The sequence below is a fragment of the Temnothorax curvispinosus genome, unplaced genomic scaffold (genome assembly GCF_003070985.1).
Source record: "Temnothorax curvispinosus isolate PA1 unplaced genomic scaffold, ASM307098v1 QBEX01001498.1, whole genome shotgun sequence".
Lineage (NCBI taxonomy): Eukaryota > Metazoa > Arthropoda > Insecta > Hymenoptera > Formicidae > Temnothorax > Temnothorax curvispinosus.
This window is the reverse complement of record NW_020211278.1, coordinates 680,561-706,463: the sequence shown is the minus strand read 5'-3', so window position 1 is coordinate 706,463 and position 25,903 is coordinate 680,561. Positions and strand designations below refer to the sequence as shown.

Sequence of the window (25,903 nt, the reverse complement as noted above, 5' to 3'; positions counted from 1 at the left end):
TCTCTCTCTCTCTCTCTCTCTCTCTCTCTCTCTTTCTGTCTCTTTTATAAAAATGTTATTGTCTGTGCGTATATACGACGGCCATTCGCAGATCTCCATTATTGCATCGCAGAAGGTACATCACGCCTCATGGCATTAGCCCTTTATATGATACACCCATTCGAGCCCTCTTTCAAGCGTTTTAATTAATGATTTTAACGTAAAACGCTCGTGTCGTTTCACCTCGTTTCTCGGCGAAACCTGGAACGAGCCCCATTTTATGAGGCGCAAAACGTGTTTGAGTGAAACGCTTCTACTTCGTATCTACTATCTAGGAAGCAGACTGCCAAGAATATGTCTTATCGGGATTCGATAGATGAGCTGCTTTTACGACACATATCTGATAAAATTAAAAAGATTGTATGGAGAGATACAAATCTGTAAGATGTGACACATCGATCAGGTTACTTCGTTTAGAAATTATGTAATTTTTATGCTTTGGATGTTAATCCATTAAAATAATTTGCAATTGTAGAGAATCTAATCGATAGTTTTAGGAAACGGAAAATACAAAATTATTTCACACGTAAAATAATTGAACGGATAAAGGAAAAAAACTTTTGCAATTTTTCAAACTTTTAGCTTAATTCAAATATCGGAAAATCTTTGTGGAATTTATATAATGAAACGATAAAAGAATATGTAATATAAATGGTGATATTATATAGGCACAATTACAGATAGGAAAAATATAATTGCTTGCTGGTGACGCGTGTGACAGAGAATTCCGAGCTGGTATTTCACTGATAATTTTTACGGCTGGAACCGGCGAGCTGCGCTTAAATGGATTATCGCGAGTTTTTACGGATTTGTTGTGTGTGTGCCCAGCGATAGGTAGATAATATTAATTGGCTATGGTTATTAATCGCGACACGTAGTAGTGAGCACTCGGTTTAAACATTTAAGCTAACGATACTATTATGCAAAATTATATTAATGCTATTGTGTGTTACAATTGAACGTTTGTTTCTGAATCGCTTGTCTCCCTTCTATACCTTAATAATAGTTAAATATGCTTTTAAATCACCTATATTAAATGTAAAATTAAAAAACAAATATGATAAAATTCCCTTATTCAACTTGAAAAATTATTTTTACTTATTTTAATACTCAAATGAACATCAAAACCTCTTTTATGTTTTTTAGTTTTATTAAAAATATATTATACGTTTCTCATACGGTATACATACATTTCTTGATTCTTGTTTAAATTATTTATCAAATTATTTATTAATCTTGATCTTGCAAGTTTAATTTTGTACAAAAATATTAAAACTCTAAGCTGTTTCATGGATACAAATTACAGACGATTATACATGTTCCTCGGTAAGTCTGCTACTGACAAGACGACTGACATTGGAATTAAACTTCAGTTTGATGCAGTTTGCAATATCTTGTTGGTTCTGTAACCATGTTGTAATTCGAATATATCGACATTTAGATCATTTTGGATTCCATTTAAAATCTACAATCATGAATAATTGCTTTGCAGTATCAATTATTATATAAAATCACGTTCCTTCACGCAATATTTTATACCACTTTGCTAAATATGGAACTGCAAGGAAAAAACATCGTGAAATTTTGCTTTGCGAAAGTTTAATAACTGAGTTTAACTTTAGACCATATTTAGATTGTTATATTGGGTTTTCATATTTATTTAAACAGTAATCTGGCAGTTGCATGAGAAAGAGCAAATTGCGCAAGACTATCGCGTACTTTGATGTTACGTACACCGAAGGAGGAACTAGTATATAGCAGAAAATTATGCGGTCTGTGGACATTCATGCGATATAACTAGATAATGCATATTACGTATGTGTTGGAATTCGCGCTTTACAATTGATGTGTGTACAAAATGATATGGAAATGATATATAATTTTGTATTTTGAGAAGTAAGAATTAGAATTCTAACTGCTGAAATGTGGTTCTTCGACATATTTATTTGTTGAGATCATAACCGTCGCTGAAAATGATGTTGATATGAGTTGAATTAATAAATTAGAACTTATTAACGAATAATTATAAATAATGGCATTCATTTAACTGTATATAAATAGAAACGAATTACAATATGAGGAATAATTAAATAAATATACCGCAAATATATGCATTCGCGAATATCAATCATAATTACTTTATTCATAACATCAGCTTAAATAAACGATGTGCATTTCAATGAATTATCAATGAATCGTAATTTTGCGTCTGCTGCGGACATAAAGTTTTTTTTTTTAAGTCAAAAACGATTATCACAAACGCGGAATTGTAACAAAACTCCCACTTTACGTGCTATTTCACTCCACCACTATTTCGTTTATTTGCAATTGAAACCTTGCTCAACTTTTCGGCTAGTGGATTCGAATATAAAATCGTTGTTACAACGCTACAGTTTTATTTCCAATTTCCGTGTGTACACAAATAGGATATCCGGTGTAAATCCACTTCTGCGCGATAAGTTTGCATAGTCCAAGAGAATATTCGTATTCATTCCGTGTTTTATTACATCCAATATATAACATTTTTCTCATGAAGCGAAAAAATTATACTACGTACACGGAATATCTTGTTACACACAATTTTAGTATAATAACACACAACGGTAATTCATTTTCTATAGGCAAGTATTTAGTAACTTCATTGTTTGTTTCGTCATTAACGATGATAGAAAAGCGCTCTCACAAAAGTTAAAACTAAATTTAGCAGGAAGATTGTACTTTATCAGGTCGAGGATTAAAACTCCCCTTTTTCATTGGCTTCTTCGTGCCCGACTAATGATTTCTTCTTCGTTCTCTTTACGTTTTAATATGCATAGCCGTTATCGCCATGAACAATTTTGTACTTTAAGCTCCCGCGTTAGGTACAATAAGTAAGAAAGAGAGAGAGAGTTTTGAGTAAAATAAAGATTTCTTACTAAAATACAATTTTATGACAATCATGACAATTGATAGTTTAAGAAATTATTTAATACTATTTTTAAAGATAATGTATAAATAATATATATTCATTAAATCACTTACTTTCTTTTGTCTTAACATAGAATCTCAAAGTATAAAATTTTTCATGGCAATAACGGCTGTTTAATATCCATTTTACTTTTACTTCTGATTTTTTGCAAGCAATTATAAAAATTTTAGAGTATTGTAAGCACATTTCTAGTATTAGTTTTAAAATCATAGAAACAATAGAAATTAATAGAAAATAAATAAATATTAATTACGCATTTTGTAACTAAAATCTCGCTTTCTCCTGCTCTCTCACAATGTACACTTATTTGCGCTTTTCATTATTGATTAAATTTGTTGTAACTATTAATCATGCTCCCAATCTGATATAAATCATAGTTAATTTTCTATTCATACAACGTACGTTATTTATCCTATATTCTATGTATAATGATCAATTGCACGTTATGTATTATTGATTATTTTAATACGATACACCACTGACAAATTGCTACGAATATTGCGCATTTCGTGAAATTGCGATAGACGCGCAGTTTTTTTGTCACATCGGAAAATCAATGACGTTCAATGACAGATGTCAGCAATTCGCTTATCGTAAAACTGATTTGCTTTATATGGATGGAATACTAAATACTATCGACCAGAGTGGAGAGTTTTAAATAGTGAATTATAAATATCATTATTTGTACCTTTATTATATTGTTCGGGAGCATAACATTTTTACTATAAATTTTCCATTATCATATCTACGTTTTCACGCTGTCGACCTTTTTATTATATCCTCGTGTGAATAATCGATAAACAAAGATATAAAAAGAACAGACAAAAGCTCCTAATGCTATGGTTCCCATAGCGTTAGGAGGTAAAAAGCTTGATCCTATCGTCACCGTATTAAATTTTCACGATCGGATGTTAGACGGCGTATCTAACAGAGAGTTCAAAGGACATTCCAAAGTTCGCCAGTTTTACGAGCTTTTCCTCTGTCACTGCGCTATAAAACATTAGAAATATCGTGCCGATGGGAAAAGAATCTCTTCGGCTTTTCCTGACAAAAAGTACTGAATTTGACAAATTGCGCGCGCGTTCCTAGCTTTATCAATATTTTAAAGATGCTGTTACCGTACAGATTTACAGGATGTGTTTTTCAATATATGAAACCACGATTGGAATTGAAGGATGATTTCAAGCATTTGGTTATCGCGTGAAATGCCGCTTTGCAAGTGTCGCGTTAATCAAGTTGACATTTGCTTTTACAATTGAAATCGCACATAGCTGACGCGTACGTTGGACAGTCAAAGACAAACGCGTCATTCAAAATTCACGCTTAGAGGAAGTCGCGCACGTTTGAATCTCACCGGATCAACAGGTACAGGTTTATTGCTATTTAGTCTGCATTGATTCAGGAGAATCAAGACACTATCTTGCACATGCGTGTACAATGAAAAATAATAATAAGAAAAATAATAAGATGTCAACACGCGCGCGCGTCCACGTATTATATTTAACGCAATTCGATATTGCTCTTAAATATAATATTCATCAGCAATGCACAAAATTAATTAAATATTTGCTTCTTATCCCTGTTCTAAGTTGATTATTAGATTATAGAATAGTTTCGATTAAATGAAAAAATTTTAATTGAATTATAAATTAAGAATGAGGAAATACACTACTGCTATGAAAATAGAACAGCTGAATGTCGCAGAAATGTCGACATTTGCAAAAAATTAAAATCAAGATTGATTCAGGAAATCATTGGCTGCAAAGTTTGGTAATCACTTGGAAATGGCGAATGGAATGAATGAGAAAACCGCTTCGCTTCGAGCGCAATCGTAGCGCGGCTCTCAGGAGACATGTGCTCATCGCTTCCTCATCCTTTCGCTCGCGGACTTTTTTAGTGAACCCCTACGAAAGTTTTAACGTGCTCGACAACCTCGTTTCCGGTTGGAAAAAAAACTTTCGTACGCATTAATTTCTGCCAGGCTTATTTATGTTCTCGGTTCTTCCTGCGTTACAGCGGCATAACGGAAGTCGCGATAGAAAGAAATGGCGAATGGTGCGAGTGAGGAGAAAAACAGTGGAGTTCTCTTCCACCGCGAGCTCTCCTTGTCCTCTGAACTCTCGACGAGAAATCAGAAAGAGAGAATGAAAAAAAGGGGAATAACATCATCGCGACAAATTATAGGACACAAGCGATAATCACAAAGTAATATTCGTTTTTCATTAAAACTTTGCTCCTTTGTTCCATCAAGGCAAAAATGAAAATAATACTTACGACAGCCTTTAATAATATCTAATTAATAAGTCCGCTAAATGAGCCGCGTAATTTCGTCGTTGATCGTTACGGCAAAATTAATGAGATAGTAATTTTATTTTCAATTTAAAAAAATCAAATTAAATAAGAATTTATAATTTTTGTTACAGAATTTCTCCTTGAAATATATTGCATGTTCTTATTTGTTACTAATAATAATGAAAGTTTGCAGCATTACAAATGTAAGACGAACAATTGTATTAAGCTATAATCTACAAATGACCAAACGTTGTGTCTGTCGCTTGTAGAGAGACTTTGAAGACAATTACGCTCGCCGCTCAAAATGCAATTTCAACACGCGCATACGCTCAAACACGCACGAAAGAGCAAATCTATTTGGAATTGCGTTTGCGTTTATTTAGGAATGGAAATAACGTCGTAGTCGCTGCAACGTACCGCGATATGTGATGCATAGTGCGATAGTTTACATAAATTTAAATCATATTTTCGGGCGGTATTCTGAATAAGATTTAAAGGGTTCTATAATTCTTGCGTCCCTATTTGCATTCTAAATAAAATGCTGAAATATTGTCACTTTTAATCAATGCTATATGTTTTTACCGTCGCGCGACGTCAAGCGATATATGCGGGAGCATATTCGCAATAAATATTTCGTAGGAGAGATCTGAACGTTCCATTTGCCAATGAGTTTAACAAATACCACGGGCGAATAGTAAACATAAAGAAAAACAACAATATGCATAATTAGTTTGTTACGCTAATTGACTGACTTCATAGAAAATGTACCGCGGCTTAATGTAAACAAATGCGTTTCGTAATTAATTTCTTTGTTCCTACGAATTTATATAGCGCATGAATGTAATTACCCTATAACACATATATTATCACATTATGAATTAATCACGTAATACGTAACTAGATAGAATAATCGTAACAACGATATTCACATTGCAATTATAGGTAAATTGGATATTGTATATTGAATGTCATACCTTACTCTCTTAATACGAAAAAATGGCAGCGTTGTATATTTCCTCTCTTTCTGCTATTGAGCCATTATTTTACATTTTTTTTTCAAATCTATATTGATATAATTAAAAATGAATTAAGTGGACTCAAATAAAATATAGTGGAAAGTAATGACATTACAGAAATTCCGAGTAGAGAGTTACGCCTGTTTATCCAAAACTTGATGTCCCGTAACACGTTATAGCGATGATGTCAGCTCACGATTCATTCCACTGACGTCTGTTCCGTTCAAACAGCTGAAGTTACTTGCACGAACGTATACGACAATGCGTGAACACGAGCGTGGAGAGAACGATCCCATTATTTATCGGCGGAACTTCCCCGAATACGACACCTTTGGGAAAGTCCGATCGAATCGCGTGTTCCTCCTCTTCCTTTGAGTTTCTATTTTCCTGCCAGGATGAAAGATGTCCGCCACGACGTAAATTTTACACGCCAACGATGCGACAGCTTAGATATATATTCTGGTAATCTCACTGAATTGTGATATATCGCAAGTTATACGGTTTGCTTGCGTATAAAAATATCACGCGCAGTACGAAGATATATAATTCAAAAGAAAGTAGTTTAGAAAAAGGTATCTACCGTCACACACATCATGTTTGTTATATCTAAACCTGAGTCTTATTATGCGACTTTAATGATTTTCTGTCATTAAGTATTCTACCATAAACATCGAATATTCTCATTTCTTACAACTTGCGTCATACAAAAAGATATTATTAAGTTTTGCGAAAGTCATTGTGCATTAACAATACCATAGAAAGATATGAGAAAAGGTCGAATAAAGTTTTACGCTTTTTACGAGCGACGCATCGCTTAAAGTTTCGCACCCGCGCAAACTGTCGAATTCATTCTTTTACACCCTTTACGACATTGCAGACACCCTCTTGCCACCCTCAGACTTTACTCGTTTCCATAGCCAGCGCGTCAATCTCTTCACGGTGTGTATCTCCCTTCCGATCGTAACTGCGCGGTTATGTAGTCACCAAATTGTTGAAACAACAGCTATCGGATACATGAAAGAGACGATTTCTGATAGGAACTGGTTATCAGGGGATTCGTACCCCGATACTAGGATAATAAAATGAAACATTGATTTTATTCGCAGGTGTTTATAAGGTATATTAATCTTACGATCCATTTTCTGTCTGAAACTCAGCAAAATATCATTACGTCAATTCAGTTAGTGCTTTCAGACGCGGAACAGGTTTATTCGAAAGTTATGTGTATAAGAAGAGCTATAACAATATATTATAGGATAGTACTTTCTTATTCTTCAAGTAACTTACAGTTTTTCAAGAAATATCCGAACTATATACGAAGAATATAAAAAAGGAAATGAGACAGCTATAGACTGCAAGCAAAACTTATACGAAGTTATATAAAATCATTGTGAAGATATAAAAAGTTCGATAGCGACATACAACGATAATCAATAAGTTTCAAAAGTTATCGGTTCGTAAATAACGTATTATTATATTTTTTATAGATATTAGTTTATTAATATTTTATTTATTGTTGAATGGGAGATAAGATTTTGCTCATTCTCTTATTTACATATAAAGATGTATAGATATCTTTTTATCCGTTTTATAATGGAAATAAAACAAATTTCGTAACATTAACGCAATCTTCTTTCCATGCACAACGATGCTTAAGAAGCCGCGGTTACCCCTGCAGTTAAACTTGCATGTCTGACTAAAGCCAAGCTTTACTACTTCCGCCGTCGGTGTAGCATAAAAGCAACATGAAAACTGTTCCCTTATTTTTCCTTTTCGTTTATCTATTTACCTGTGCAAGTCTGTTAACTCAACGTCATAATATAAGCTTGTCGGTTAAAGAGATATCAGATAAACAGATAATAGAGAAAACGATACGAAATTGCGTTGAAGATGTCGAGACGAGAGAATTTTACTGCATATTTAAAATAAATAGAGAAACGTATGAACAGTCTTTACTCAACTTAACTTAACGTTTAAACACCTATTTCGACTTTTTATTTAATATTTAAAAAATGATAAAATAAAAAGAAATACTAAATGTTAATTGCTGTTTGTTTAATCGAAGTCTGTTTAATTGAGGCAATAATTCGATTTCGCGCACGTATATTCAACGCTCGCTGATCAGTTTCAGTCTTCCAATTACAAAGATCAGTTTGTGCAATCCACTTTAATCATTATAAATTCTCGCTGCCATTTATTTGCTCTCGCACGTCGGAATTCTCATCATTGATATTGACACGCATTTCTCGATCATTTACTCCATATTTTGCTGGCGCTCCGACATTTCGAAATCGATTATGTACATATATATATATACATATATGTATATATATACATATGTATTCGATATGTATAATTGGCACTCCCTAGGCATCTCCTGCTAAATTGATGCGATATTTGACACATGTAATCCCTAGCTCTCTCATCTACTCCATTTACAACATTGATCGAAGACTACATTCGTAAGATGAGAAGTACAACGGTAAAATAATTATTTACCGATATTCGAGATGTGTTTCTATAACATGTTATAACATATTATAATATCCACGTACGTAAAATTACTTTTGTAATTTCATCCGTAAATTATGTGCTTCTAAATTATCCACATAATTTAACGCAACGTTCAACGCAACTTTGCTTAATTTATTAAACATGCTATTTCGATATCATATCGACCTCACTATTCATCCTTGATTTATGTTCGATTCTAGAAACCCAGATACGTTTTACAAAGATAAATACGCGAGAATATATATAGCGCACTGATGTGCGAGTTACGTGCTCGTCCAACATAATCTGCAAAAACTAACCCGATTGTAAGCTGTGAGTTTAGTACGTCATATATAAATAATATATTCATAACTTCCGTGTCGCAACATAAACGAAAGAGAGAACAGCCAAATCTACGTGCCGACTAAAAAGACATTCAGCCGGTGGCACCATCATTTATCGTTAACACTTCGTTAACGCGTGGTCCAATCCGTTTACGCGCTTTTAAGCTATCAAGCGATGCATTACGGGGTCGGCAAAGCGCACGAGCACTCAAGAAAAGCAGATTGGATGTTCGTAAAATTTATGACGCTGACTCGACGCAAACGGCATAACCGTTTTCCGCCAGGCTATCGCGCGATCCCACGCGTCGCTCTTCAACCTTTTCACGGATACGACGATTCCCGCGGATGTCTCGTCAGCGCCGAAGCATCTGTTTCGCACTCAGGATATCCCATGAATACGCGCGAAACAAGAATTTATCTATTCTTTTTTTTCCCGCGACCCGTTCCAACAATGTCCCGCGCGTGTCCCATTCTAACACTTATCGTCCTGAACCGCGCCCAGCGCCCGTTCGTTAAGAGCTCCGCTTTTCATTTGTAAATCGCGACGTTTTTTTCCTCCACAATGCCGTCGGATAACGGTCGTCCCGAGCACTGACGTGTACTTTTCGACGACATTTCCCCCCGATTTGAATGAAAAGTGTAACGCAAAAATCTGTCCCATATATAAACGTGACACATTCGCGTGGGACATGAAACGTGCACGCGAGAGAATATAATTTTATGATACGTCCGCACTTTCCAAAGAAATTGCATAGTTAGACTGAAATAGGTTTGCTGAGTTAAGTCTCGCTATCGAAAGGTATATTCATTGTATTCATTGAATTCGCCGTATCTCGCCATTATCATTACGCACGTAATGCGATATATTTGCATATTGAAAGAGGATATGAGATTAATTCAAATTGAAATTTTCCTTCATATTCTACAGAAAAAAAATTTGTTAAATACTTTTGTTTCGTACATCTTATTATGTCTTACAATGTATTACGTTTTAAAGAAGGAATTTCGATCTTGTTTCCTCGTCGACTGTCCATGAAACGCAAAGAGAAGTATACAAAGGCATGCGCTACAGAAATGGCATGAGAAACGGCGATCTAGACTGTTTCAATTCCACATCCGTTTGACTCTTTATTTTATCGATTGAAACTTTTTTCCCGTTCGCGCCGGTGGTTCAAAAGATTTTTCGATATGTACCACTTTCGCGCAGACGAATTCTGGGCGTGTGTTTTATGAAAGAACGCGCTCATTCTCGCTCTCGTCGCAGAACTTTGCTCGTTTATCTATCTGCTCGACTCGTTACTCAGTGCGCTCGTAAATCTCGCGATTACAGATCGTTGACCGCGGCGTGACGCGATTCTGAAAAAATCCCGCTTACAGTTGCAAATTTATCGGCAAAATTGCGGAATGCTTATTTAATCTGATAACGCGCGCACATTGTTCCTGCGGTAACACATACTGCAGGTTCATAGACCGTAGAAGTGAAGAGGGCATTTGCAATACGCGTGCTGCTCTGTGTTCGTTTTGATGGTATACGAAACATTTCGCATTTGCTGCAATTTCACGCAAAATTTCTTCAAATTCAAAAGAGAGAAACAAAAAAAATATATATATATTTTTTAGAAATTGGTTGTTACAAAATTAAAAAAAAAAAAATTAAAAATGTTTTTTTTTTTAATTTACAAATTAGGTACAACAAATTATATTCATTTTTTGTTTGTTTGTTTTCTTTGGACTATGATGAATTCTTTCGGCGGTATCCAAAAACGCTCCTTGCTCAATTTTAATTTAGAAATAAGTCAAGAGTAAATGAACACGCGGAGTTTCGGCCGCGCATTCGCAGTTGGCAACTGTCTACATTTGTATGTGTTATCCGCGAAAGTACGCAACGTCAACCTCGATTCTACCGTGCATACGGTTTCCAGAATGCGGTTTAACCGCGCGGCACGGCTGAAATTTTTCGCTCGTCTCTGGTCCCTTCCGCCTTCCGGTGTAGCAGGAAACAATTGGAGTACCGCTTCTCCTGTCCTTTCTCAAACAATAATATAATCATATCGTATAGTCAGTGAAGAAAGATTGCTCCTTTTGAAATTAACAATTTTGTTCGATAATTTTTTTATATAACTTGTATAATAATAACATTTTTATTATTGTATTAAAATTTCATATTTAATGTTATACTATAAAAATATTATAATATATCAATTAAAATTGAGTCGAGATTATTTAATTATATTTTAACTAGATATAAATTTTCTGCAAAGTAAATACAAGTATTTTTATTTAAATAAAATGTGAAATGATATAAAATTTGGCCAATTTTTTCTCAAAATATGCTTATCAGATCTTTAACAAAGATTTTGTTTTTTAGATGACTTCAATTTTATGTGGAAGTAATTTATATTTTTTACGCATTGTATGAAAAATTAATATTCTCACATTTTATGACGTGATTACTTTAGATTTTTATTTAAAGCTTGAAATAATGTAGAATGGAAAATGAGTAATAAGTTTTCTGAATGCTTTTATTCGAAAAGAAATAGCCTTTATAATTTGACCAATATTGGTCATTAACGTCGATCTGACCGGAATAGCCTATATTGAACAAGATTTATTGGCAACAAGTTTTTAGAAAAATATAACTCTCGTCGTTGCAAGAATTTTAAAATTCTGATATGCAGATTATATCCGGCCTATAATCCGTTTATTGTTCGATTAGTTTTTTATATGACACCACCGTACCATGAAATATATTTATAGATCCGATAGAGAGCACCGCATATTGGAATATCGCTCCACCAGAAAAATCCATTTCGGAGCATCATGCTCTCGATATACAATGGTCAAACGCTCTAACCTGAGATTTTCATTTCACCCTCTGGAGTGCGCGGAGACACAGTAGTCATTGAGCAAATCCAATAAAAGAAACGTAGGTATAAGCTATGTGGCCATCAAAGAATCATTTAAAACAAATATAGAAGCAATCACGCGATCTCTCGATGATTTTACGATTTAACATTTACGATGGATTTGGCTTATAGATGTGCTTCGCGATGATTGTATTTACTTGTCTGATGAATAGAGTTACTCTTATCATATTTGCATAAAAGGGCTTTCACCTCGAGAATTTGTGCTAAAATATTTCGGATCATCCGAACAATGGATGCGCAGCTAGAATTCTCGAAATATGCAACGGTAAACGTGAAAGAGGGAGCTATGCACGATGCGCTGATTAAAATAATGGCGCTGACAAGCACAAAGTTGTAATTCCATTTATGTAGAGTCTCGATTCTTTCGTATTGCGACAGGTACATTTCTATTTACACGTACTTATCGGTACCCACAGTAAATATTTCGTCTACCAGCAGAGTATTTTGTCCCCGTAATAAAAGCGGGAGGATATTCTACCCGGGCGCTACAATGCTTCCCCTCGGATATTTCCAAGATTTCTCAACAATACTCCATATCTACCGCAAATATTTTCCTGTAGCTGTGTAATCCGATTCGCGTCTCCCTTGTATCGTCATCCTAGAACCACAAATACGCGTTGATCGCCTTTCGCGAATAAATTCTGCGATCTTGATACGTGCTCTATTACGTTCCCATCTGGAATGTGTATTTAAAAATTGATCACGATTGTCCTTGCGCTTATACAACGTAACTCAGAGAGCAAAAACCCTAAAACTTTTAAATCTAGTCATAGAAAAAATTTTGATAATATAAAAAACATATGTTCTTTATTATCTTATAATTATTAAATAAATTTTTATTTTTTAAATTTTATAAATTTCAATAAAATTATATAAAGTTAGATTTGACACTCCGCGACAAAAATAGTTTTCATTCCCGTGAACCGTGACTCGTAATATATTTGTATATAATTAATGTTAGAACTGGACACAGAGTGAAATTAAGATAATTACGTAGTACTAGGTACATAAAATTAGGCATTAATGCCGAAGTTGTCACGCAGGATTTCTCGGGTAACTTCAGTTTCCGGGGGACCTTGGTTTTCGATCTACGATCCCAAACTTATGGTCTTTCCGAGATACCTAAACGTCCCTCTGAAACATCGCGGTAGTATCCGCGAACGTAAACACGTCAACAAGGAAGTCCGAGTATGGCCGCGAGGCGAAACGAATGGAGATAACAAATGGTTATTTCGCGCTGAACTAACGACTCTTCTTTTTGTCGCGCGGCCGCTCCTAACCAGGGATCGGCAAAAAAAAGAAGGGTAGAACGTTTCACGGAGCTGGATTCGGCGACACTTTTATAGATATCTTCTGCAGTAAGATTTTTTTCAGATTGCTGCTTTTATGAAGAGAGATGTATGGGGCCAAAGCGAGTGCTTTACGGCCGACAGTGACGAATTGACGAAGTGTTGTGCACAACACGTTTTCCTCCTTTGGAAGAAAAATTCTGCTATCAAACGAACATTTCTATACGATCTATTTTTATGGACGATCATGAGAGATATCTTACTCGGCTACGTTAGCAGCACACGGTACTTGTCGATACGTCGGCAAAACGTAAAAGGTGATCAACGCAGATGGATATGATGGAGTTCGCAGGAGGTATGGCGCTCTTATTTTAACGAGTCATGTTTTTTGCTCATCATAGATATGAACGAGTTTTAATTGCGTACGATATGAGTCGCATGCACCAACGTACAGATATCGTATGTACCGTTTGATGTATCGTGGGATCGATTTCAGCCGTAAAATGCTACCGTGCAAAAGTACATATTGAGACATAAATAATAAAGGTGCCTCGTATTCAAAACAGATATTGCATAAGAGATATATCATTTTTCAACAGAGAATTGGTACATACATAAGATGCTTTGTGAAGCTGCACACATACTTTGTAAAAGTCCAATCCGAATATAATTACAAAATCGTTTTATAAAAGAGAAAGAGAAAGAGAGAGAGAGAGAGAGAGAGAGAGAGAGAGAGAAAATGAGATTAAAAGATTTTAACAAATAAAATACAAGTGTATATCGATAAATTTTTATGTCTGTTAATTTTATAATTTTTTGCGATAAAGTCTTAATTCAGAAATTAGAATTTATTTCAATTAGATTTAGTTTTAATATAAGAAAATTAAAACACTTGCGCAAAAATAGAATATAATTTGATCAAATTTTTATCAAGAAAATCGACATCAGATTTATGATAATTAAAAAATATGTTCATTAAAATCTTCCGAAATAATAATCTGACAATGAGTAGAAGAATATCGTCAATAAATATGCTTATTAAATTTCTAAAACAAAACCATTAATATAACTTAATATATATGCATTATTAAAGCGGATAATAATATTGTGATTTATATACGTTTTACTGCACGATGTGCATATAATTTAATGGAGCAAAATTATTTTAATACGATATTCATTGTAATTTAATGAGAAACAGAAGGGTCGTTAAAAATCAATTATTAATCAGCGATTAATTTTCAACACGATTAACTTGTATAATATAACGATAAAAAACGAAAAGTTTTGAATGTGAAAGCTAACGTAAAATCGATCGAACGTAGCCATATCGAGCGAACTGTAATATATTCCGATTCAGCGCGATGGCTCCAAGAAGAGCGAAAGGATATATCCCCTAGAAATCCATGAACGACGACATATCTCAGCTATAGAAAAGCCACTGCGAGAGATAATAAAAAAGACTTATCGTACGATTTCGTCTTCCACCATTAGAGCTAACGATCGTCGTGTGCCGTTACATATAGGTATACGCCGATTGAACCACGCAAAATGCACTTCGCGAAGTACATATCTTGCACGTAGTCGACCAAGTTCTATGGATACAATCGTTTACGTATGTGACAGACGCGGCAGAGACGGTCGAAACTCGAAACCTCGGAGGATCAGTGGAGGGGAGGAGGGGAAAAGTGGCAGTCACTATTCGCGAAAAAAAAATTTTAATTTCACCATCTAAATGCATCCGGCGCCGGTGCGACTAAATTGTCGGCACTCAACGAGTTCCGTTCCGTCGTTACGGGTGGGTGGTAGTTTCTGACATAATAAAGCCATTCCCGACTTAATCCCCGTCCTCCAGTTGCAGAGCACCCTGTATCCTACCCGCCCCGTCGTGCATGTACTCCGCCTCGCTGCTACTATCGGCCAAGTGACTGCGAGCGAGCGATGCCTCGGCCTCGGCTGGCGAAGTTCTTAGGAGTACCTAAAGGCCGGTTTTCACACGCAATGATTAGTGGCGCCAACTGACTGGCATTCATTGGCACCAGAACCGACTAGCAAACTTACAAGTATTTACACAGTGATTGGCGTATACTATGGAAAATATTTAACATTTATTAAACACACAGTAAATGACAACAACCATATAACCTCAAATTTTGAGGTTATATGCTTTGGCCAATAACCGCCAGTAAACGCCACATTACTAGCGCCAGTTTGCATCAAGTGTTTACACTTGCATTTTTACTGGCATTAGTCGACTGGCGCGGCCTGGCGCCACCAATCATTGCGTGTGAAAACCGGCCTTTAGGTATCGCGCCGTCTTGGTACCACCGCCGCGCCACGATACGAATCGGTACTGGCAACGAACTTACTTACGCGACTTATCAGTGTACGCTCTTATCTGTTCCGTGTCGCTCACTATAACAAACTTGAGCCGTGGGCTTTCCAAGGAAAACGGCGAACTACATTCCTTCTGAAATTTCTTCCATTAAATTACGTCTATATTGCGTTATGTCTTGCCACCTCGTCTCGCAGGTGCAGACTTGCTGCTATTTTTGTCGGAATTATACACAATTGGATGGAATTGTTGCGTATTAGCATAGAATAAAATGGGCGAAGAGTAATAGCAAAATTCAATATTTTATCAAAATGACACGACGAAAATGTAATTGAAAATGTTTTCTAACGGGACCGATTAATTTTACATTATTCAAATATAAATTAAGCTCAAAATATAAGAAAGAGTGCAAGAGTAGTATGAGGATTAAGAAATGTGACGAAAATAAGATATGAAATCGAAAATACACTGTTCGTCTTTTTTTTTTTTGTTCAAACATATGCAGACACGATATTGGAAAGTTTGTGAAGTAAGACGCGCGAATAACTTTGAGCATATCTCCGTTAGTACATAAAGCGGGAAAAGCTGACATCGTCAGGAAGTTAGAATATTCTACTTTGTCATGGTGCTTGAATATTCCCTAGACTTCATGTAAGACCAACATTGTTTTCGCAAATGATATACAACCCTAAATGAGAAGAACTTGAGAAAGTTTGAACATATCCTAACAGAAGAAATGTATAATGCGCAGTTAGAATAAAACTTTTGAATTCATTTTGCAACAGTTGCATCTTATGCTTTCGCAGACAGTTTAGCGCACACTGAAGCTCCTAATTTATTCGCGTTTGCTATTAGGATCTGCAATATTGCGTTTATGAAAAAGTCCGGGATTAAAGGCAAATGGAAAAATAATGGTTACATATTGGATGACGACAAGTATGAATGTCAAATATTTTTGTATTACATACCTACCAGCTACAAATAATCGGCTTATAGTGACCTATAACGAAAGATTCCATGATTTAAGCGTTATCCTTGTTTACTCTTTGTATTATTGAAATTTATGATTATCGTGAATAGTATTATAGGATAAACCCGTTCGATTCGTTAAAATTTGCCGCAATATTACTCATCAATTTAGCGAGACCGTTTACAACGTAAATTACTGTTATTTAATAACGACTAAAATTAAAAAAATATGCAAACATTTACGTTAGTAACACATCGGAAAAATTAAGATACTGTGAAACGTTCTCTCCTTCTTCTATATTAATCAAATATTTGACTAATATAGATATTTGTTGCCATTTGGAGGATGATTTTGACTTTATCTCGCATGTTATTTTAATGAAGCAACGATGCAATGTTTGCTCGTGTAATTGCAGGAAACGAAGCTGCTTGCCTTTATTCGCCGATAGGGAGCACGTGTGCGTAAAGTATATGACGTATCGATCGTGCGAAACTTGCTCATATAGAATGCAAAAGCATGTGTGTTGTATCGGTCTATACATGTGAATATGTACACACATACATATTGTGTGAGACCGTTTCCATTCCATTCGCCTTTCTATTCAAGCGTGAAAACGAGAAAGCTGGCAAGTCAACATTATTTATCGATTGTACATCAAGTAAATTAAATCGAAGGCACGAGTGCAACAACCAGGCGAGCTCAGTTTTCTCGATAAACAAGTTAGTTGCCATTTGTTCTGAATGAATGGTGTGTCCACTGAATGCAAAAAGTTTACGTGCGAACAATAATTTAACAGTTGCAGTGAAAAAGGCAGAAGTGGACAACCAGGTGCGATATTCAGCGTGACCATTCGTAAAAACAATGGCTGATTTTTCTAACAATCAAAATGCATTGTCGGAATCAATTATTATTATGTTATTTATCATTTTTGATAAAATGGATTTAAATATTCTATAGAACAATATTCTATAGAATCTTTTATAAATGGATACATTGGTGTGATTTATTCGCATCGAATAAGCTATTATATTATACGGAAAAGATTGTTAGCGATATAAAGCCAAACATATATGTCAGCCCCGCATCTTTGCTTTAATATATGCAAAACGAATAGCAGGAGTGAAGCCTAAAGCAGAAGTGCGAATAATAGACACGAATACGTAAGTGAATAGAACGGGCTTTAACGTTGGGACGATGTTTGTCGAATCATTACTGAAAAGAACGAGGAAAATCCTCGTGAAGGTATGAAAGAAAGGAATTTCCGGGCAAGCATTGAACCGGGGATAGGTTCTCCCCCCGCCCCCGGGCTCACTTTTTAATTATACCAAAATCTAATCGACAAAGGTGATCTTGCACTCGTTAGCTACCTTCTCGTTTTTCAAACCTTGTTTATTGATTGTGCACGATTCGCCGCATTAATGGGTGATTTGATCTTACAACCGAACGGGTTACGTAATTTTTCGATAATCAATACGCCGTTAATTGTCGATATGATTTATAATAAAACTCGTAAATAGATAATGAACGCCAAAATGCATCGCGCCCCATTCAGGATGCAGTAAATAATACCCTGCTCGAACTGTTGGTGAATTCAACTATACTTTTCGAACTTTTTGTTTTAAAAAGCATCTTCGCCAGCCATATATGACTACCGCTTGGAGAATAAATGTATTCATGTATTATACAAACATGTTACAATAATCCTTGCAAAATTTTTGTGATATGTCACACAATGTATACATGTAATGTTGCTACTGTAAGGTACGCAACTATTAACATATAAATAATGTTTATAAATTATGATTATGTTTAAATTAAGTTAGGAAAAAAATAGTAGCATTTTCAAATAAAAGAGAATTATTGTTATTTTTGCAAATAATATTATAACTTACAGTTTCCTATTTCTTCAATTTTTCTATTCCCATTCTTCCAAATTCGGATTCTTTACTTTACTGAAATAAAAATGTGCGGTTTAATAAGAGTTACGTCTGTGCGGAATATGCCATCTTGCGTAATTGTAACGTTTTGTTGCAAAGTAGAAATCATTTTGTGAATAAATCATATAATCTTTCACAAATTAAAAAAATATGTGCTTTAAAATTATACGTAGCGGAGAGGCGATTAATTTTACAGAATATTGCATTTTTTAAATCTTTTTTGTTTCTTGTACCTAAATAAATGTAATGTATAATATTGCTCCCCGTGTTTTAAAAAATTGTTGCCACTAACTATACGTTAATAATACAGTAATGTTGTAAAACTGAAATGTTGCGATAAACTTTTATATAAATGTGTATATGTAATTATAATAATGATAATGAATAGGCAAATAATCAATTTATTTAATCACAACTATTAGGCATATGGAATAAAGTCTGCCTAGGCTTTTAGCTCATCTCGGTATAAGCGGCTTAATAGCACATTAATTTTCAATATTTGCTCGCGCATTCGCACGTGGGGCCAATACATTAATTATCACGTGAAAATCAGACGGGCGATGTTAACTGGTACTGGCTTTGATTCTAAACGAAATTTGCAGTGAAAAGAAACGCCCGATATCTGCACATATCCAATTAATTTTTCCATTTCCACTATTTCGACGCGCACGGGATGCAAATAGACATTCTTCTGAATTTTAATTAATTAACGCGCGAGTCGGGGTACATATATCAAAAACAGAAAGTAGCCTTCCTCGTCCAACACCTAAAAGATTTACAATTAATAATTCACAATTCGAAGACCGAGCTTATTACGGAAGAGCATGATCCGTATGAATTCGCGGGGATCTATTCGGCTCCGGCGTAACGCATCATCGATTCACCGTCAACGCGAACGGAATTGACGCATGCGATCGATCAATGTCGAGTTCGCGGACCAACGACTTCGTTCGTTTACGTGGTACAAATAAAATTCCCGGAAACGTAACGGGATGCGCCCGTACGCTTGATTGTTGGAAATATTGCGGGCAAGAGCAAATAAAACGTCGCAAACTCGAAACGTACGAGTTTCAAATGCAGTCTGTGATTTCGTAGAGAGCTCTCGCGTTACAGTGTAAAATGGGAATGCCGATGAGTACTCGGCAGCAAAGCAAACAAAAATTATTTAGACCAACAAGAAATTAATTACAGTTTATCGTATAGATGTAAAATAAAACAGAATCCAGTCTATTCTTATATTTTACATAATGTCTTAGTATTTATATAGTATGCATATTTTAAGGAGTATATGTGTTACTATTATGTCTCTTCATCTTAAAGTCTTCGAACTCGTTGCCTTGACCTGCAAAAATATTCCTTTCAATCATCCGCCACTTCCACTAATTACTTTCATTCACAAAATTTATTTTTAAAAATATTCTAGTGAATCTAGTTAATATATGCAAATATAAAATAATTATTACCAAGTTTTGTCTTATCATAAATATTATTTGGCAAACAAGCAGTAAGATAACCATGACTTTTTAATTTGCGCGTGTAAAAGAATAAATGCAGAGAAAACTGATTTTATGTTATTCTTATCCGCTGTATTTTTCTCTTTCCTCAGAGCTTGTCTTCTCACCCGCGTGCCCGTAGACGCTGTGGATGTAAACTGAGATGCATCGCGTATCAAGAGCCTATCACACGTCGAAGTCGCACATCGTTTTGCAAATGCGTACAGACAACTCGTGAGTTGCGAGCGGACTTTCGAGTGCGTCGTTAGACGCGCTCAAACGTTCGCAATCGTGCAGATTCTCCACGATTTTGATGATGAAGAAACAGTGCTTAAAAAAACTGGTCGGCCATCATCAAGGCGGATCCTCGAAAATTCGCGATCGACAGGGATGAAAGGTACGTTGCAATAATTTGATTTTATCAATTTCGCCTTGCTTTCCTTTCCTTTCCTTTCCATATTAGTTTTTATTGACAGAAAAAACAGTTGCTTTTAAAATAACAGTTTGCAATTTTTTTATTATATAAAAAAAGAGAATATTTCTATGAAACATTGTTGATCCAATCTTATTACGATTATTATTATAATATACTAAAAAGCATATCTTCTGCAATCGGCAATTTCTTCATAACAATCAAATTAATATATAACGAAATTTTATTAAAAATTGTACATGTAAATAAACAAATAATATAAAATTTTATTTAAAACAAGATTATTTTCAAACATACAAAATACGTGAAGAATATAATCTTTAGAAGAATCACTCAATATAACTAAATTGTATTGAAGATTTTATTTATAATTAAACAAGTATGATAAGATTCCTTTAAACATTTCTCCATATTTAAATTGTACAATAAAATATAATAAGATTTCATTTAAAAAAAGATTATTTTCAGAAACGTACGAAATACGTGTGCCTCGAGCGGGACACTGGGGTCTCGTCTGGGGTTTCAGCACCGTAATCGCGTGGGGAAGTAAGCGAGCAATCGATGATGATGGAACACAGACAGACGATACTGCTGGCACCCTCACTGAGCAACAGCAGTTGTTGGCGAGGCGGCACGTCCGATGCCGCTTGGACAGGTCCAGGCCCTGGAGAGCTGATACGAGCTACCCTTATACTGCTACTCAGCCTTGGTATCCTGTGCGCCAATCTGCTAGTGATATGTGTTATCAATAGCAGACAGTACAGCAAATATATACACGCTCAGGTAAGATAGTACCATTTGATACGTGCAATTTGATTTACGTAACTTTTTAGAAGTTAACGAACAAGTTCGGTGCCGGTATCCCCGATCGCGTCGAGCTTCGTACGTATGTATTTTGTCTGCGTTGCGGTAATCTTTTTTTTTCGGAAGACACGCCGCGCGACCGCGGCGCAGATGGCGAGCCTTCCTAAATTGCATTTACATGTTCGGTGAGTGATTTATTACTATCGCGGTGACAGCGAAGCGAATCAACAACTTAATAGCTCCGCGATCCGACTTTTTTCACATTCGGTTCCTCGAAATCCGTCGCGCTCGACATATACCGTGCTTGTTTATTTGCGACGTTCGGCGTCGAAGCAATTAGTTTTTTTTGGCTTGGATTATCTCGAAAGCCGTGCTCGAGTCTCGGCACATGCCGCACACGTGTTTCGGCTACTTTTTTCTCGAGCTATACATCGTTTTAAAATCTCCCTACCTTTTCTCTCTAATTTTTCTCCTTCCACCACTTCCAAAATCGGCACTATCGGCACTATCGGCAGTCACCTCAGTTCTATCGCGGAGACACGGGCGTGAGGACGTGTGCACTTGCCGCGATCGCACGTCTTTTAATTTTCTGAAACGTGGAAAGTGAATATCGCGTACGCGTGTCGGGACTTTTGAATCGAGCAACGGGCGATCGCTTAATTAATATCCTCTTGACAAAATTTATAATTTGTTAAATATGAATTTTGAAAGTTAATCTTTTTATTTTTATAGTAAAATAATAGTAATTGCGAAATCTGTACAAATTTTAAACTCCCAGAAAAGAGTGTGTTGAGAAGAACAGCGCAATGCAGATTTCTCTGAAAATTTCACTTGTTATTCGAAAGATAAAAAAAGAACACTTAATAAGATCAAGGAAAACGTTAAGATATGTATAAATAGTGAGATTTAATATTATATTAGTTTTATATCTTATGAAAGGATTATGGTAGGTAAAATATCAGTTACGCGAATGTACGAAGGTTTCAGTCGCTGTCATAACTCATAGTCTGTGATGGAAGGTATTTTCTCCATTTTCCTCTTCTTCCTATGTAAATCAGTCTGAAATGGTTAGTTACACGGAATACGGGACAGTCATGTTTCTGGATTCTAAATGAGTGCCGCCGAGTTTCCATAGAAAGACTGATGACGCCCGCAAAAAATTCTACATTAGTGAGTGGATGTTTCATCCTCTATTTACTCGATTAATTAAAGTTTTCTGACATAGTAATACGTAAAACTGAGAACATTTTTATTAAAGCGCGGTATATAATATACCGTTCTTTAGCATTCATCGATTTTCACCGTATGAATATGTAAATCTTTCTAGAGAGTTAGTTAGATATACAGGTTGGTTATTTTCTATAACTATATTGCATACATAAAATCCTTATTCTGTGCGATGCTGTGACGCCTAATTTAAATGCTGTTCGAGAAATCATTATTCTAACAAATATTTTATTTCGTTTTGTTATCAGGAAATACAATCTTCTACGCCGTAGATGTATTGTCACTAATGATGTTTAACTTTTCTGTATTGCTCTTTCCGGTTCCGTCTTAGTTTTTCTTCGCCTACCTAGCGACTTCTTCTCCTGCGCTCTCGGATCTAATTTATGTATATGTAAAAGTTACATAGGCTACTAAATATGTATAGGAAAGTAACTTCGAATTTCCATACGATTATTAGCGAGAGTAGAAAGTAATATTGCGAAGATTGAAAGTTAAAACTGCATTAACAACTTTAACAATTGGAGACATGTATTTTTTACTTGGCCTAGAAAATTAAATCTTTTATTATTGCATACGTAAATTTCTATAAGCATTAATTCAAAATAAATGTTATTTAAAGTTAAACAGAACAATCAGTTAAATCGACTGATTTAATCTTAACTGATGTTCACGGAAATGACCCACGGTTAACTAAAAGAAGTTTTCGTTAAGTCAATCGATATTTCCCTCGCTACGCCTCATGACAGAGTTAATGTCGCACACATTACGCAACAATTCAACCGTTCCGGTAACGACGTTCATTGACACTGACCAAGACAATCAACAGGTTCTCCTCAATTTTCTTCCAGCCCAGATATTTGCTGACGAGCTTAGCGAGCAACGATCTAGCGATTGGCCTTTTAGTGACGCCTTTCGGTTTCTTACCAGCTGTTTACGGATGCTGGCCATATGGCGAAGTTGTCTGTCAAATTCAGGTAACTTTTACAATGTATATCACTATTTTTTTCTATATAGGTTTTGTTTATCTTTAAATATTTATATTTGTCATGCGAGAGTCGTGTTAATATACCGTTTAGTTGAGAAATAATCAACGTTCGTTATCTTACTTTAATTCATTCTACTTGAACATAGAGAACATGTAGTATATTTTATATCGATATTATATTTTTGTATATATATATTGCATCACAATGAATGTTAGCTTGAATATAACATTGGAGATTACGATATTACTTATAGCGTTGCGCATTAAAGAGCCGTTCAATAACCTCGACAGCTTTTCTTTGCCAGAAATCGAGGAATTTGTAGGAAATGGTGTTCGCGATGCTTGGCAGGAAATTATTATCGTTTGAAACTCGTGGCTGCGCTTCCGGCAGCCGGTACTTCTTCCGCTATTTCCTCCACCAGTCGGCGGCTGCGACGTTATCGGAGTTCCTGGCGATAATCTTTACGCATTGCTCCTTTCCCCCCGATCCCTTCCTCGTCCTCTACGCCATCTTCTGAAGTAACGGTCTGATTTGTGACCGTATATTTCTTCATTTCGCACGTGCTAAACTCGGGAATGCGCCATTTCGTCGACAGATCTCGAATTTCATGGTATTTGCTTATCTAGCCGAAACGGGAAATTGCTGTAATACCTTGCGCGAGATTAGTGTACACAAGTTATACATATATAAACTAAATACAACTTTCTGTGCAATTTATAATAAATATTTGTCACGCGTCGCAAATTAATGTACGTTAGGAAATTTATTTTTCTTTAACAATGATAAAAAATAGGGTATGTTGTGTGATATATCTGTGTTGCTTTGCTCTCTGATTATCTAAATAATAACAACTGTTAATTAACTTCACGATGTATTGGCAACGTAGAACGTATTTGCGTAGTAAAATATCGCGATAATTAATTTTAGTAACTGCAAATAAATTAACGAAATTTAACGAAAGTTTAACAAGGAAGCCATTACAGAGGTCTCCTCGTTAAGCAGAGATATGATGAATCTATTGTATCTGTTATAATTTTGTTTACATTAATATTTTCTCAAAACCACATTGATACTGGATGTTATAATTGAACGTCATGTTCAATTAAACACTCATTATTTATTTCTGTATTTGCTTATTCCTATCGATAAAATAAACAATAGAAAAACAATAGATTTGTTAGAATATAGGCTGAGATATTAATTATATCATCGTTTATACATATAATATAGAAATAGAGAGATGATACGTGCAGTGTCACTTTTATCTGAATATTGTAAGTTATAGCCATACTCGTAACAACAAATCATCTTTGCCGCATTTTCCCGATAAGACTTGAACTACGTATATAGAGATATGTATATGTCGCGTTATATCGGAATACCTTTCTGATATCTAAGATGTTGATGTCTTCCGATGTTTCGGCTTTGCATCTCTACAGACATGCATAATATTGTGTCAAAACACTGTCCGTTACCATCAAGATTCTTACGCTACGTCACTTTTATCAAATATCAGACTATGCAAATTTAGTGCAAATATGTAATAAGATATGGTTATCAACTTGAACGAAAAGGGAACCATCATTGTACAAATTGCAATCAAAACGCTGAAAAGCGGATATCGATCAAATATTGGGGAAGAAATAAAACAAAAGTTATAAATAAAATTGAATTAAATAACTATATAATATTTGCATATTTAATAAACTTAAATAATTATTTATATCCAAAAGATTTACTTTTTTTTTAAGAACTCAGCAATGACTCTTCAGAATTGCAGTTAAGAATTGTATTATACGTGTGTTGCACAATTGCAATAAATGTATAACGATTATTTATCAAAGCAAATATAGCAAAATAAGATTTTAAAGATTAGTATATTTTTAATCATAGTTTAGAATGGTCTATAAGTGTTCGCGAAATAAAAAGAGTACATTCTTTAGAAATAGGTAGAAAGGATTCGTTTATTTACAACATTAATAATTAGTATCATTTTTAAAACACTTCTCGAGATCCTATCACAAAAAGAGCATCGTACAAAGAATGAGATGGGCGATAGGACGGTAAGTGACTAAAAAGAATACAAGATAATGTGGTAGCAAGTAGAGACTATAAGCAAAGAGAATTAATAAACGTGGAGAGCACTTCCCGTGTAGCTGGAAATAGATTGCAAATTTGGTGGAAACGTGGTACAATTAGTAAGACCAAGCAGGAAGGAGATAAGTGGCAGATAATTAATAAACAGATGCGAAACACAGATATCTGATAATTAGGAAAACATATGTTGCATAATTAGGAAATTTAAAGAACAAAATAATGTAATATAAAGTATATACATTCTATATACAGA

At 35.1% G+C, this 25,903-nt stretch overlaps 1 protein-coding gene across 7 annotated transcripts in view; it reads left to right on the top strand.

The window, feature by feature from the left end:
- The window catches only part of LOC112465202 (trace amine-associated receptor 9), a 61,176-nt gene that overhangs the window by 3,072 nt on the left and 32,201 nt on the right, over window positions 1–25,903 (top strand). For 5 of the 7 annotated variants that reach the window (XM_025032683.1, XM_025032676.1, XM_025032658.1 and 2 more), the window contains exons 3-5: window positions 20,217–20,500; window positions 21,005–21,319; window positions 23,416–23,541. In XM_025032683.1, the coding sequence (XP_024888451.1) occupies window positions 21,098–21,319; window positions 23,416–23,541 (348 nt within the window). In that variant the 5' untranslated portion in view covers window positions 20,217–20,500; window positions 21,005–21,097. Of the gene's footprint in view, window positions 1–20,216; window positions 20,501–20,993; window positions 21,320–22,073; window positions 22,511–23,415; window positions 23,542–25,903 lie in introns of those variants that run through there. The other 2 variants (XM_025032667.1, XM_025032698.1) reach the window with 2 other exon arrangements.